Source organism: Aspergillus pseudonomiae (genome assembly GCF_009193645.1).
Source record: "Aspergillus pseudonomiae strain CBS 119388 unplaced genomic scaffold BDV37scaffold_15, whole genome shotgun sequence".
Taxonomy (NCBI): Eukaryota; Fungi; Ascomycota; class Eurotiomycetes; order Eurotiales; family Aspergillaceae; genus Aspergillus; species Aspergillus pseudonomiae.
In genome coordinates, this window is record NW_022476007.1 from 94488 (window position 1) to 110165 (window position 15678).

The window sequence follows — 15678 nt, forward strand, 5'->3', positions numbered from 1 at the left end:
ATACCGGAATTGAAGCTATCTAATATCCTCTGTGTCTAGATGCTTCTTTTCTTTTGTTTTCTACTTTATTGGACTGATTTTTAAGTATAGAGAAAGTCTTTTAGTAAAGCGATATATCCACAATCAATTAAAATATTATTTAGAATCAACACGGTGCACAGTAAGATTTATCCATTTAAAAAGAAATACAATCGTAACAGAAAGATATAAATTATATATTTTAGTTAGACTGGCGTTTGGCCAGGTTAGGTTAGGTTAATAGGGTCAGTTATACCTAACCGCTAGGTTATGGCTAGGTGACAACGGTTAGGTTATGCCACTCTATTTCTAATATTGAAGTATATTTTTTATTGGCTCTTACTACTGCCAAGAGCGCCAATTCTTGGAGCTCCTATAGACTAGCCAATGATCGATCTCATGTAAGAAAGGAACAGGTATGAGAGTTTCTAACTGGATAATGGGGTGAGCAAGAAGGTGAGCAGCTCACCCAAGCTCACCCGAGGTCGCGCGACCGTAAAGCGGCTCACTCACCCGGGCGGCAGCCACCCGACTTCTGGACGCGTTTAAGCCACACGCCGGGAGGTCAGTACTAGTTGGGTGGATGAAAACCAGCGAATCCCTCCTGTTGTATGTTTTTTTCTTTTTGGTCCAGGATTTCATTCTGATCGGACTAACCGTGACTGCGATACCTGACAGGGACTGTATTCATTGTATAGAAATCTACAGTTAATTCGCTATTAACAACACGACAATAACCTTGTATAGATGTATAGAGTATTCGGGCATCGTATAATAACTAACCAATGAGTCGATTAATCAATGCAAACTTATACACTATTTGACATCTCATGAACTTGGCAATTTATGCGAACAGCTCATTCCTACGGACGGGGTGGCTGTCGGGGGACTTCCTGCTTTGGAAACTCACCGAAGTTCCCAGCTACTCGCCGAATGAGCATATACCCCTTCTCGACTCGTGATCATGTAGCTTCTTCAATTCAGCTATCAGACTTTGCTTTTCCTATTCCTACGATTATAGGGCTTCCAGGGCATCGATTACATTAGCCCTATGTTGAAGCTTAACATGCATAATCATCTTAAGTTGGGCACTTTCGGTCACTTTCACCGAATAGCCCGAATATCATTGGGGGCTTGGCATATACAGAAGACGCAGTCCCCGTCTAGCTTTTACTAGGGTATATCTGACAATACCTTTCCTTGTATAACTTAAACATTGTGTTGTCATTAGCTACAAAGTGGTGATAATGTCAGGGAGCGTCGCATCCCAAGCAGAATACGCCGGGACAAGAAGCTCTAAAACGAATAAGCAAGCATCTCCAAAACATCCATGGCGCTTCTGGACAACTATCATTGCCCTCTCCCTTACTCGTCTTCTATCGACTATCGAAGGGATCATTATCACGAGCGCGTTGCCCACGATAACGGAAGCGCTTGGTGGATCCGGTTCATACATTTGGGTTCCCAATCCTTACTTCTTAGCCTCATTGGCAATCTTGCCACTAGTTTCTCAAGCCAGTGATATCTTTGGCCGCCGCCCACTTCTTCTTATGGCTGTGGCCTTGTTCATACTCGGCAGTGGCCTATGTGGTGGCGCCTCGTCAATGCGGATGCTGGTTGCCGCACGTACTGTGTATGTATCGGATATTCGAATACATTGTCCGCAAGCGCATCATCCTAGTAGACAGGGTATTGGAGGTGGGGCAATAGCTCTTTTGATCAATACTGTCGTTACTGGTACTCCTGCTGATCCCGTCTGCTTCGAGAGACTTTCACTAACTCCTGTTTTAACAGATCTAGTACCACTACGAAAGCGGGGGAAGTACATGGCTCTGATCTAAATGACTGCAACTACCGGAGCTGCCGTCGGCCCATTACTCGGTGGTCTTACCACGAATCACTCGACGTGGCGCTGGGTTTTCTATCTTAATTTACCTATTGGCGTAAGTAAGTACCGAGCGCATGTCCTATCAAGACAGCACATACTCATCAAGAAAGCAGGTGCCTTCATTTCTCTATTTCTATCTCTACATATGAATTATCAGCGCGATCAAACTTGGAAACAAAGATTAGTGCGGCTTGATATAGCAGGAAATGTTATATTTATCGCTGCCGTTATCGCACAGACCTGGGGAGGGGAGGGACCATATATGACTGGGGAACGTATCATATCGTTGTTCCCATTGTCCTTGGCTTCGTCAGAATTGGACTCTTCATCGCGTTTGAAGGGACCGCTAGCAAGGAGCCATCATTCCCGCGCAGGATAGTCTCCAATCGAACTTCTTTTGCTGCATTGATTTTATGTTTCACGCATTCGATTTGTGTGTATTGGACATTTTACTTCTTACCTATCTGTTTCCAGGCCGTTCAAGGGAAATCGGCAATGCGCTCAGGTAAGATAGAAACCATAGCGTGGTGCTCGGTCCTCCTGCATACTTAGAATGTCTACTAAACTAGTCAAATTATAGGTATCAACAGGTTACCCATTTTCGCTGGCGTCCTCCCATTCGCGATTATAGGAGGTATACTCTTATCCAAACTCGGCCGACATAAGCCACTTCACTTCCTCGGCTTCATTCCCTCGCTATCTCTATGGGTCTTTTCAGCCTACTCACTACAAGCTCTAGTACAGCTGCCTAGGTGTGCTTCCAGCTTCTCTTCTCAGTTGGTGCAGGCCTACTCGCTGGAATCACCCTCCCAGCCATGCAAGCCCCGTTAGACGAAAGCCTGGTCGCAGTATCCACAGGTGTCTGGAGCTTTGCGCGGGGCTTTGGCAGTGTGTGGGGTGTCACGATCCCAAGTGCCGTTTATAACAACCAATGTCGGAAGCATGCAAGGAGCATCACGAACCCAGCTATAGGCCATTATCTGATAAGAGGTCGTGCATACCAATATTCCACAAACGCACTCTTAGCCAGCATTCAGGACCCTGTTTCTCGGGAACAAGTTGTTCAAGTCTTTCAAAAGGTATGTTGGCTGGGCCTTGCAGGTTTGTAGTCTACTGAATAACACCAGACACAGTCTCTTCGTACAGTGTGGCTCGTGGCAATAGTCTTTGCCGGCTTAGGGTTGGTTGTAACGCTTGTTGAAAAGGAAGTCAATCTCCGGGATAAGCTTAATACTAGGTTTGGGTTGGATGAAAGGGAAAGTGGTGACTCATCGGATAAGGCCTGACCTTTCCTGCAAAGTTCAATACTTGTAGAAGACTTTGCGTTTTTGTGAAACTATTGGCAATGCGCTCGTGAGATGAAGTATAAACATTGGTATATTCCGGCCTTGCAGAAGAGACATGTAGAAAGTCTTTGTACCTAGATATCGCCATTATATACAAAGCTACTTATCATTGTAGTTCATTGTAATCCATTGTATTGAGTCCTTCTGACTTCTTTGTTACCTTCTACTACATTCATGTCTTTATGTCTTCGCATTGAGATAAAGGCTTCCCAACCAAGTGCGTAACTGAAGGATTCTATCTATTCTCTGTGTATCTATACGAGAAGTTCTTTGACCTGCATAGAATTACCAAAATATCATGAGAAATTATCAGGTTAGTGGTGGACCATACCAAGTCACTCAATATTCGACCACAGCCACTAAGGCAAACTCCACGAGCTCATCGGAGAAAGAGTGAGCTTTCATGTCCCAGATGAATGTCACTATGACTAAGAATTTGCTCTGGATGCATTATAAAAGAGTCCGCTACCCCCACCTATGACCAAACCATGGATACTAGCTTGTAGATTCGCAACCCTAACATGAACGACGACATGGACGATGACGCGGAGGACGACAAGGATGATAACACAGACAGCAGCGCCGAAGATGATGCGAATCTATCCCGCCGAATGACCCTCCCCATTCATCCAGCTGCAAAAACGAAACAAAATGCCATCACTGATCTCCAAGCCGATGCTCCCCATTCTCTCAAGGAGCACATCGAGAAACTGTTATCCTTAACCCTCGGTGAGACCATCGAAGCCATCTCCGATCTCATGTCCGGCCCTGCCATCAATGTTGTATCAAATGAAGAACGCCTTATCACCCATGACAATCACGAGGGCACTGTTGACCTCGTCCGACTTTGTGAAGTGTACGATAACTGCGCAAAGCGCTGGTTGGAAGAGCATGCAGACCTCCAAGCACATATTCTGCAGGGCTCTTTCGACACGTTGGTCTTATCCCTCTACAGATTTGGCGATCTAGCTCTGAAGGCAGGACTCACAACATGGGAAGCAATGGAACTTCCGGACGATTGCAACCACTAAAGTACCGCACAATTACGTGTTATCAAAGAGACGGCGTATGAGAGCTCTCTTCCTCTTGTGCAAGGTGCTTAAAGTGCTCTATGGCTGGATTGGCTATTGAGATGTATGGGCGCAGACTGGTTTCATGACGGAGGCGCCGGAGCAGGGTGAAGATTGTATTGCATATCAGGCTGCTCGGACGGTTTAGCACGCTCCCTTCTTTTCCTTCGTTTTGTTGGGATTCATCTTTCTCTTTCGGTTGATTGATTTCTGTTCTTTTGGAGGTCATTTAGTTGGGGTCATGCTGAATCTAGGTCCCTCTATTCGACGTGTTTTCATGAGAGGGTGGAACGCGGACCAGTTTTGATGACTTTCCCTACTCCGACCTCTTATTGTGTATTGTTCATTTCTTTGGCTGTAGCTCTTTCATCCTGGGTGATACAGAAACTGAGTCCCTCCATTGACACCCTTTCTGGTGGCTAAGTGGAACGCGTGACAGGTTTGATAGAATCACTTCAATGAAAATAGTTCACATCAGTATTACACTGTGACTAAAGTTTTGCAAAATACATAGTTTTACGTACAATGTCCCGTAGTAAAGCCAATCAGTCAGTATTATCTACCGATAAATTTTGCATACGCTGAAGGCACAACACCAGCCACTCTATAGTAAACACCCGCGGTGCTCCACCTTCATTTATCCCGCCAACAGTGACCGATCGAATTCGTCCCTAGCACATAGGACGAAATCTCGCAATTGATACTCGTTGTACAGATTTGAATAATATTCACATTTCGCCCTTGTGTTCTAGAATATTGACCAAGATTGTCTCCTAGTCCTGTTGACCTTGTGATGAAAATTCGCCCATTGACCATCTTCACCCTTCTGCCTATACTTCATAAATGTGTCCCCATCAACAACGTCGGATAGGAGAATTTCAACATCCGAAATCCGCGACTCGGCCGTTGCATCTGACGAAGGCAAATCGTCTTTCTCCAGCTGAAAATCAGCATCATTGAGTCGCTCATCTAAATCCTGATTCGGATCATCATCAGCATGGAAGCTGCCATGTTCCACCCGAACAACCTCTTCCAGAACGTCCGCCACCAGTGGTCCATTCCACAAGCCCTCTCGATGTGGTGCCGCCCTCAACAACCTGATCGCCAACCGACGAATCTTCAAAACACGACATTTCAGTCCGGTATAATAAATTGGCGGGATGAAGCCTGACTCAATCGTGAACGAATAGCCGTTGCACTCCGACTGGCCATTTTGGAATGCCATGTGCTGCTCCTTAATGGGAAGACTAGTTGTCGACCAGAACCGCCGCATATCAAAGAAAGCGGTCATGACACCGACAAAGTCATTCGTGTATGCATCGAATACCATCTCCCCCTCCCTTGAAAGACAAACTGAAGCCATGATCATAGCCATTTCATAGTACACCCGGAGAAGCAGGAAACCAATCTTCTCCTTACAGGCGTCAGTCTTGAGAGATAAAGAAGCATTATATGCTTTTCTCCAGAGCAACAAATCTGCCATAATTCTGCGCTGCGTCTCAAAGGCTTCCGGGTCCGTTCCCGGACCATCGTCTGCAGGGACTGAATAGATATATCGTTCCAGACAGTGGATTCGAGTAAGTAAATCATCGAGAGCCTGTCTTGCTTCGACAAGAGAGGGAAATCTATGAGGAAGGGCGTGAAGCTGCGGATCTCGTACAATCACGCAAAGGTGTGACGGGACGTGACCAAACATCGCCGATTGAATCGCCAAACGAGCATATGACTCAACCAAGGCATCGTGCACAAAGTCCTCCGCCGGGCTAAGTATACTCGGCGCCATAGAAGTACGCGGTGCAGGCGCAGAAACATTGGCCAGAAGCTGGATGCCGTGCCCTAGATGCGCACTGCCCATTTTATGTTGACCACGCAGGTACTCTAGTGTGACAAAAAGCATACAAGTAATAAGGGTGACGCGGAGGCCAGTTTTGGATGATCCACCCGGCCCCGTCGTTACACCGCGTAAATGCTGAATTGCCTTATTATACTGCAGCAATATGAATCGCTCCGCATACATGCCGTACCTCGCCGGGATAGACTCGCTGCTGACATTAGAGCGATGAGCCACTGATAAGGCGACGATGGCGTGCCGAACGGCCGGTTCCTGTGCGCTGGCTTGGAAGACAAGAGTCTCCCAGAACAGTGAGGCAAATACGCCTGCAAATTTTGTTGTTGTTCTACTCATGAACCAGTCGAAGCACGTCTGTTCTTCCCGCGTTAGACAGCCGGCTGGTACCGGCGTGCAGTAGATGGATAGTGCCTTGTTGGCTTGTGGTGGGCCATATGGGCTCCCCCCGCCACCCCAGATGCCGTAGCCATCACAAGTGCGACCGGTAGAAATGCAGCGGCGACAAGCTGGGCGACTTTCGTCACATTTTACACGGCGGGCTCTGGTGGCGTTGTTAGCTGGTTGAACGGCCTAGCCCTGAGGATGATTGATGGTGGTGAGGAGGACTGACTTGCAGGTCCTGCAGCCCGTTTTGACTTTTCTTCTGTTCGTAGACTGTGCTATATGTCTCATTGATGTGGACATATTTCTGAACCGTCTCAATAGTGCTGAGATGGCGAACAAGTCTCCACGAGAGTAAGCGCCAGATGGCCAGAGTTGGCTAAATGGATTTACGTAGAAAGAAGACCTCAGGCCATCACAAGGGCTTAGTTCGAATTGGCTGGCTCGGAAACTTTGCATTCTGATTGGTTCCTCCACCACAGAGTGGATCTAGCAACTACTGCAGTGTCGTGATTGGCTCCGCCTTTAAGCTTAAGTCCGTCGAATGGCATCTCGATAGAAAAGCTGGAGGTCATTACTAAATGGTTGAAAGGTTCGGAAATAACGAACCATACGGCCCCTGATCCGGTTTTCCCGTCTATCAAGACCAGTATTTAAAGGTTAGACATCTTCGCCCCTAATCTCCCACACACACACACACACCGCAAGTATTCTCAAGCCTATATTCGATTCACACCTTTAGCCCTAATATCACCTTAGTAAATACCTCACTTTGCCAAGCACCTACCAATGTCTCCTCCACTTCGGACCCTCGGCCACAACGGCCCCCAGGTCAACGCTGTTGGCCTAGGTCTTATGAGTATCGGCGGGATCTACGGTGCTGCTAGTTCTATTGAGGAAGGAGTTGCTTTCCTAGATCATGCATATGCCACTGGTCAGCGCTTCTGGGACACAGCAGACGTGTACCTCAGCAGTGAGGAAATCGTGGGCGAGTGGATTAAGCGGTCCGGCAAGCGTAATAACATTTTCCTTGCCACTAAGTTCGCTGTTCAGGCATTCGATGGGAACGGGTTGACTATTCGCTCGGATCCCGAGTATGCCAAATTGGCTTGCGAGAGGTCCCTGAAGAAACTGAATGTCGACACTATTGATCTGTACTATTGTCACCGAGTTGATGGGGTGACACCAATCGAGAAGACCATTGAGGCACTAGTTGAACTAAAGAAGTAGGTGGCCCCCGTTCGCTAACCCAGCAACCAAAAACACCTGGCACTGACCCATATTCAACATTTAGTGCAGGGAAGATTCGATACATCGGTCTCTCCGAAGTCTCAGCTGCAACACTGCGTCGAGCCCACGCTGTTCACCCAATCTCCGCCCTCCAGATAGAATACAGCCCCTTCGCCCTCGACATCGAATCGCCTAACTCTGATATCCTGGATACCTGCCGCGAGTTAGGAGTTGCCGTTGTAGCCTACAGCCCTATCGGTCGTGGTATCCTGACCGGCCAGATCAAGTCCATGGCCGACTTTCCCGAGAATGATTTCCGCCGTTTCCTCCCCAAGTACTCGGAGGAAAACTTTCCCAAGATCTTGGAGCTGGTGCAGGGACTGAACGATGTGGCCAAGGCGCACAATAGCACTTCTACCCAGATTGCGATCGCGTGGTTGCTCGCACAGGGGCCCGATATCATTCCCATCCCAGGGACAAGGGCCATTGCTCGTATGGATGAGAATTCTGCGTCGGCGCAGATTCAACTCTCGGACGAGGAGGTGAGCACTATCCGGGAGTTGATCAAGCGAACAGAGGTTCCTGGCACTCGGTACCCTGCAGAGTAAGTTTTTCTTCATCTCCTCTCCCTTCTTTCTAGTTGGCGAGTGAGCGTTAACCTGTTGTGCAGGATGATGGGCCATGTTGCTGCCGATACCCCAGCCCTGTAAATGGCAAATATATATGTCTATCTCTGCCTGTGTACATGTCAAAGCGATTTAAAAACATAGGTTGACCAGACCAGAGGTACAAGTTTGGCCCGTGTTGAGTACAGCTTAAAGAACATTACCAATTGCTGCTATCAAGAAAGCCAACATCACCTATTGACACTTGATATAAGCTGCGAATATGATTTAATATTCTTTTATGTATTGTTGCGTTCACTTGTTAGGGCTTTGGGGGGAGTGGTGATGGTTTTCGGAACGTATGCAAAGAAAATTATAACGTAGTAAATAGCTGTAATTTAGGTACTGCAGGGAGTGTATAAATACTAAAATAGATAGCTAGAAACATAAAGGTTTTGCATGACTTCCTCGTTTTGTTTCTTTTACAATAGATCCCCAAGTACCTGCTCGGGATTCTCCATCACCGCGGAAAGAAGTCCAGTAAACATCTTACTAGCTCTCGAAACCATTTCCTCTTGTACTCTGCCATCCCAATACGTCAAGGTGGCTTGTAAATTGTCCTCAGATTCGTCAATCTCAAACACAATATCGAACTATAGCAATAAGTCAATTTCAACATAATACACACTGTCACATGGTAAATACTTACGTCCATCCCATCAGACCACTCCACAGGTTCAAACCGCAGCGGCCTAGTTTCCTTAGTATCGATAGCATGTCTGCGGTGGTTGACGAGAGTGCTGAAAACTCGGCTTGGTCTAGGTGCGTTTAGTGCTTCTAGCCATTGGGATTGGTGAGTGAGAGCCTGGCCGTAGTCTTCCTGGATGATGTCGAGGACCTTTGTCATTTTTGTAGTCTTGTCGATGTTCAGTCGCTGGATGAGCATATTTAGGTAGAATCCAGTAGACCCGGTGGCTTCGACGCCTGGTGCACTTCGTGTGGACACGAGATAACCGAAGGATATATCTGTTAGATTGGTTAGGCGCTGCAGGAGTGCGGCCCAGAGAGATTTAAAGAATATTGCTATGGTGATGTCGTGTGCGGTGCAGAATTGAGTGATATTTTGCATGTGGTCGAGCTGGATGCTGGTGGAGTGAAGGTTGCCGCGATGGATGGGGCTATCGTGCGAGGACAGAAGGCATGGGGATATATCCTTTAGGTACTCTGTCCAGAACGTCCTGTCGGATACTCTAGAGGAAGAATGGAGGCTGGCAATATATTTGCTAAACGGAACTGGTGTGCCATCCGGCGTATTTCCTCCATACATCTGTGACCACTCGTCCACGAAGATGGAAGAAGAAACAGCATCGTCTAGTGCGTGATGCTGCTCCATCATTAAGAATACCCTGTCCGAATCGGTCTCGAAGATGGTCAGTCGATACGGCACATGCGGATTAGACAAGGGGGTATCTTTCTGTTTCGCAATTGCAGTTTGAAGATCTGCGGCGGTGCATCGGACGGTTGAGATATTGTCGCTGAATGGTTCCTTTAGCATGACTTGATACGCACACTGTTGAACAGTCACCAGAAGCGATCGGTATGTTGAATGGCGCCTGACGAATAACATCCACGCCTCTCGAAGTCTGTCTGTGTCCACAAGCCTCGATGTATCCTCTGCGGTCAGCTCCCACACCGTGTGTGGTTGGTAGTAACCGTTCTCCCTCGAACCAGTCAACCACATTACCTGCTGTAGTGGCGTACAGGGAACAATCTCTTCGATCTCCTCTGCATTCACAACGCCCAGAGCTGGGAGTTTGCCACTGACTAACGCGTCCCAGGCGGCAGATGTATCAATCTTTGCTTCGTTGTGCAAAACACCATCCTTACCTTGGGCCAATATAGCTTTTTCTGCAATCTTTGCGATGGTTTTCTTCTGGAAAATATCGGCCACAGTGAGAAGAAGACCTCGCGAACGACACTTCGCGGAGACCTGCATAGCTGCGATGGAATCACCGCCGATTCGGAAGAAATTATCGCGCATCTTGAGACTGTCGATGTTTACATTAAGAACGTTGGCAACGGCTTCACAAACAATACTCGCAGTTTCATGCACCGGAGCCTGGCTGATGTCGCCAGAGTTTTCAACCTCTGCAGAGGCATCACCAGCTAGCCCTGAACCCACGACCAGCGGTTCTTTGAGGCCCGTTTGTGAATTTCCTACTTGGATCTGACCAATGGTGAGGGATGGGTCTGACCAGATCTGACGAACCACCTGCTCAAACTCCGAGAAGAACGTGGTGAGCTGGTCGTGCGTGATGGTTTGCGGGTCGTAGTTGGCTAGCACGGTAAACCCATCATTCCGCGGCTCCAGCATGCAACTCATGGCGAGGGCAAAGCCGCCAAACGCAGCATGACCGGAATAGCCATCCTGGTATAGAGTGAAAGGCTCTGGAGCCTCGGATTCAACAGTTGGCCAGACATTCAAGTATGTCTGGAACTGACAGGCCCGAGCGGCATCCGGGCTTACGTTGCGGATGTTTTGAAGACCAAAATGCTCAAACGGAAGTACGCGGATGGAGTTTGCCTGAATCTCTGACATGACGTTTTCGACTGTTTCAGATGAACGCAGTTGAATTCGCATGGGATATGTGCCTAAGGTTGGACCAGTGACTGTGTTGATCCCAGGTAGGGAAGCGCTACGCCCTGATGTCGTGAGTCCAACGACAACATCAGTGGATCCACTATATCGTGACAGCACCATCGCCATGGCGAGACGGATTAACGGCGTTAACGTATGTTCGGTGCCCTTGTCGGTGAGATTCAGGATAGGGTATGTTAGCGATTCTTCTGCCTGGGGAGCGTAATGTGTTGAGGGAAGGGGCGGGAAACTGGCAGCACGGGGGTCAAGGTTGGCGAATTCGGTTTGCCAATACTGTTGTGTTTCGTCATTACCTCTGTCGAGAACATACTCGATGAACGAGCTAAAAGGTCGCTCATCGAGGGTCTGCCCTCTGTATGCAGCTGTGGTCTGCTCCAAGAGCTGCCGGACAGTCCATCCATCGCAGAGAGAATGGTGCAATGTCAGAACCCACACGCGAGTTTGGTCGGAAGTCGTGGTAGTCGCAACACGGACGAGCTGTTCGCCCATATCGACCTGGCGCTGAATATCTTCGGCGATATACTCCTCCAAATCGTCCGGCTTGTCCCATGTCACATGATCGTCGCGAATGACTGCCTGGTATAACCGAGAGCCAGCCTGGAAGAAACGGGTCCGCAGAATAGTGTTGGCTTTAGTTGTCTGTCCCCAGGCCTGTTGCAGTTGCTCATCTGTCATCTCCGGCGGAATTGTATAGAGAAAGTGGCATATATAAGTACCGGGATTCGCGAGGGACAGAAACATCATTCCTTCCTGCAAAGCGGTGCAGGGATAGATGTCCTCAATATCGTCACCGGAGACATGGCACTGACCTATGGCCTCCTGTTTAATGTCATCACTATTTCCTAGCTCCAGGTTTTGGATGAGGGAAAGAGGTTGATATTGCTTGTCCGTCTGCTGGGACCTTTGCATCTTCAATGCCATATCACAAAGCTTTGGAGACGCAAAGATATCCGCGACGGTCATCACCCAACCCTGCTCCATCGCCAATCCAGCAAGCCTCATCACGGTGATTGAATCTCCTCCTAAACTAAATATAGTGTCTTCCACGCCGACTGCCTCGGGTTTCAGACCAAGTAAACGAGTCACAAATCCATGGATGACTTTCTCGTGCTCGGTTGACGGGGGCTTCTTGTCATGCTTTGCGGCCGTATATTTCTGCAGATCATCCAGAGATAGAGAAGCCATGTACTCTTTCAACCGTTTTCGGTCTATTTTCCCGGACGCGGTCGTGGGCATTTGGGCTAGCTGCACAAACAAACTTGGGACCATATACCCCGGCAACTGAGTACGGAGATGTGCCTCTGCCTGAGCAACACTGGACCGGAACACGTCGTCAGGGATATGAAAAAGCTCATTTGGATCTGTCGCCCCGACAGACTCTCGAAGGATGAAGGCAACAAGAACGGCTGTGTTACTGTTGAATTTCACCACGTCCACCACCAAACCGGGGATGTCAAAGCACTGATTCAAGCAGTATTCAATTTCTCCGAGTTCAATTCTCTGGCCACGCAACTTCACTTGCATATCCTTTCGGCCTAGGAATCGAATCGATCCATCTGGTGCGTATTGTACCAAGTCGCCTGTTTTGTAAACGCGATTTTGTGGTGACGAGGGTGAAAACCTGCCCAGGAATTCTGGGTTCTCAACGAAAACAGCCTCTGTCTTCTGGGGATCATTCAGATATCCCCGTCCTACGATCGGCCCTCCGACTAATAGCTCGCCAACGGCACCGATAGGCACCAGACGGTTGTGGTCGTTGCTATCGGCCACCCAGCATACAGCCCCAGTGCCGAATCCGATATTCAACGGGTCTGAGTCCAGGGTGATGTGAGGCTGGATGGTAGTAAGAACACAACATTCAGCCGGTCCATAGATATTGAGTAACCGGACATGGTTTCCCCAGATGTCTATCACTGCTCGCGATAATGCCTCCCCTCCGACAACAATTGTCTGCAAAGTCGGCATATCTTCAGGACGGAGAGAACGGAGGAAGGATGGGGTAAAGTCTGCATAGTTAATCTGGAATTTGTTAATGACACTGACAATGTCATTCATCCGATCTTCGGCCGAGGGGATGCAAATTGTGCCTCCAGCGAGCAGGGTCGCTAGATGATCGGTGACGCTCACATCGAATGAGTATGATGCGAATTGCAGGGCTCTAGTTTCCTTATTCATTTCAGCGGTTTTAATGTAAGCCAGCGCACTGGAGCAGAATGCACCATGCTCGATGACAACCCCCTTGGGCTGGCCTGTAGATCCAGAGGTATACACGACGTAGAGGATATTAGATGGTGTGACATCGGACCCAGTGTAGCTGGGAGCCAGAGTTGCAAGGCTATTGTCGTCAGTATTAAGCACACTAACCTTGCCTGTCAGCTCCCTTGCTCGGGATACTAACTCTGGAGGGCAGACGACAAATGATGCTCTAGTGCTCTCGCAGATCGTCTGTAATCGCGCCAGCGGCGTGCCAGGATCCAACAAGGCAAATGCAGCGCCAGCTTTGATGACACCTAGAATAGCCACCGGGGTCCATTTACATTTCTCAAAATACAGTGGAATAATCATGTCCGGCTTTATACCACCCTCTTCCAACAGTTGCGCAGCGAAGCCATTTGACAGAACTTCGAGCTCGCCGTAGGACAGCTTGCCATCCCAGGAACAGACAGCAGTAGCATCTGGTTGAGATCGCGACAACCCCGAAATTAAGTCGTGAACACATCGTTGGATATTTTCCGGCGCTCTTTGACTATTCCACATCTGCAACTGGGCTTTATCCTCCGGACATAAGCCCTCAATATCACCGATGCGCGTATTATCTCTGCGATTGACCCATTTCATGATATGGGAATGCTGCTGAAGCAGCCGTTCCATCTGAGCATCGGGCACGATATTATGATCATATACAGCCTGCACGCTGACTGAATCCCCTGCCGGCTCTACAACGAGAGTGATCGGGTATGTTCCGAACGTGGCATGATTCTCTAGATTCTGGTCGTGCGTGACTTCGGCGAAGAGCGAGTAATCATCCCGTCGTTTCGGTTGCAAGACAATCAGACTCTGAAACTTACAGGCCGCAGCGGCTTCTGGGGATAGCATGCGCATCTGACTGAGACCGAATTGCTCATGCGGAACCATTTCCGCTCGACGGGCATGGAGTTGGTTCCAGCAGTCGGCAACCGGTTGGCCATCGACCACGAGGACCTGGAAGGGGAATGTGGCGATCGTCGGGCCGCTCATCAATTCCACACCGGGCATTGTAGCGCGTCGTCCAGTGTCCGTCACGCCGAATACCACCTCTTCGGACGCCGTATGGCGGGAGATGAGAATTGCCCAGGCCATGGTGACAGTCGTCGATAGACCGTCAAAGCTCATGAATTCGTCAAACTCGGTCGTCTGGATGAGAGACCTAGTCGCTGCCGGCGTATACGACTCGGCTGGCAGAGACGGGAATGAAGTTGGATTCATACGCGAGAACTCATTGCGCCAGAACTGGGCGGCTGTCTCGTTGGAAGCATCCATGCAGTAGGAGCTAAACCGGGAGAAGAACTGATCTGGTACTCGTTGATCCGCATATGCAGCTTCAATATGCTTAAGAATCAGAGCCAGCGACCAGTCGTCATACAAGGCGTGGTGCAAAGTGATGACAAAATAGGCTGGGCTTGTAGACTTCTCGCCCTGGATGAAGCCAGCCCGTGCCAACGGTGCTCCTAACGGTGTCTCTTTTGCGCAGTCATCGATGAGATACTGCTGGAGATCGCCACTTCTTTGACACTCAATTCCCTGACGCAGAACTACTTGAATCGCACCCTGAGAGCCAAGCTGCACGACTCTCGTACGGAGAATCGTATGCGCTCTTACAGTGGAATCCCATGCAGCGTGGAACTTATCGAAAGTGATGCCATCTTTCAGGCGATACACATACCGAGCGACGTATGTGCGTGGGTTCTTGACAGAGAGCGCTACTAGAGCTTCTTGCACGACTGTACAAGGATAAACATCCTCAACATCATCTTCGGTAGTTCCGCATAATCGGCTAGCTATTAGGATAAGATCTTTTGACCCAGCACTCTTTGGTAGCAGAGAGAATGGAGGAACAGCAGGTTGTTGAGGAGCCAGGATACCATTTTGTGTGTTCTGATTGAGGTGATCTGGCGTTGGATCTGGGGTTTCGTAATCCACCGTCATGGTTTTGAGGCCCAGGAGTACGCCGAAATGAATTACACTCAGACTTTCGTGAGGAAGAATGGATTATAAGGCGATGTTAAATTTTAAAGGATTTAATGCTTGCCAGTAGCTACTAGTACTCTTTCTGCAGGTAGAAACCTTCAGCTGAGCTGACTCTCGCCATATACGCCAAGTGGGCCGAGAGACGAATATCACCACTGATTAGGGGGGAAGAAACAAAAAAAAAAAAACAAAAACAAAAACAAAAAAGCGATCTGCATTCAGCTGCTCGATCCCATGTCCGCGAGTTCATAAAATCGCGCAATGGAGACTAGCTCAATTCAAAGGTGACGGCCGTCTTGACTCTTTACTCTTTCTCAGATGTTCCAAGTCGATTCTAAAATGTAGCTCTACCGTCGTACTTCATATTTTACCTCCTGCTAATAACCATTTTTGATCTACATTTCA

At 48.6% G+C, this 15678-nt stretch overlaps 4 protein-coding genes across 4 annotated transcripts; 2 read left to right on the plus strand and 2 right to left on the minus strand.

Annotated features, from left to right (window-relative positions):
• Positions 1-1265: 1265 nt before the first annotated feature.
• BDV37DRAFT_291792 (major facilitator superfamily domain-containing protein) lies at positions 1266-4283 on the plus strand (the record flags this gene model as incomplete). Its single annotated transcript, XM_032089027.1, has 8 exons — positions 1266-1651; positions 1703-1755; positions 1879-1965; positions 2487-2614; positions 2659-2985; positions 3040-3169; positions 3265-3269; positions 3759-4283. The coding sequence occupies 8 exons, from the start codon at positions 1266-1268 to the stop codon at positions 4281-4283; spliced, it is 1641 nt and encodes a 546-aa protein (XP_031943959.1).
• Positions 4284-4776: 493 nt separating this feature from the next.
• Positions 4777-6922, minus strand: BDV37DRAFT_242349 (Zn(II)2Cys6 transcription factor domain-containing protein). Its single transcript, XM_032081305.1, has 2 exons — positions 6782-6922; positions 4777-6712 (listed from the first exon to the last, which is right to left on the minus strand). Exons 1-2 carry the CDS (start codon positions 6853-6855, stop codon positions 5071-5073), a joined length of 1716 nt encoding a protein of 571 aa, XP_031943960.1. The 5' UTR covers positions 6856-6922; the 3' UTR covers positions 4777-5070.
• Positions 6923-7224: 302 nt separating this feature from the next.
• BDV37DRAFT_51713 (NADP-dependent oxidoreductase domain-containing protein) lies at positions 7225-8565 on the plus strand. The gene is made up of 3 exons (XM_032090810.1): positions 7225-7778; positions 7847-8386; positions 8453-8565. Exons 1-3 carry the CDS (start codon positions 7342-7344, stop codon positions 8490-8492), a joined length of 1017 nt encoding a protein of 338 aa, XP_031943961.1. The 5' UTR covers positions 7225-7341; the 3' UTR covers positions 8493-8565.
• A 3323-nt stretch (positions 8566-11888) lies between these two features.
• On the minus strand, positions 11889-15231 carry BDV37DRAFT_291793 (uncharacterized protein; the record flags this gene model as incomplete). Its single annotated transcript, XM_032089028.1, has 4 exons — positions 11889-11955; positions 11987-12711; positions 12742-15083; positions 15168-15231. 4 exons carry the CDS (start codon positions 15229-15231, stop codon positions 11889-11891), a joined length of 3198 nt encoding a protein of 1065 aa, XP_031943962.1.
• Positions 15232-15678: the final 447 nt, after the last annotated feature.

Bases quoted from the DNA above. Each gene is read 5' to 3' on its own strand.
- BDV37DRAFT_242349 (XM_032081305.1), bottom strand. From the start codon at position 6,855: ATGTCCACATCAATGAGACATATAGCACAGTCTACGAACAGAAGAAAA. The intron at 6,713-6,781 runs GTCAGTCCTCCT...CAACGCCACCAG, and splicing joins ACGGGCTGCAGGACCTGCAA to AGCCCGCCGTGTAAAATGTG.
- BDV37DRAFT_51713 (XM_032090810.1), top strand. From the start codon at position 7,342: ATGTCTCCTCCACTTCGGACCCTCGGCCACAACGGCCCCCAGGTCAAC. The intron at 7,779-7,846 runs GTAGGTGGCCCC...TTCAACATTTAG, and splicing joins GCACTAGTTGAACTAAAGAA to TGCAGGGAAGATTCGATACA. The intron at 8,387-8,452 runs GTAAGTTTTTCT...CCTGTTGTGCAG, and splicing joins GGCACTCGGTACCCTGCAGA to GATGATGGGCCATGTTGCTG.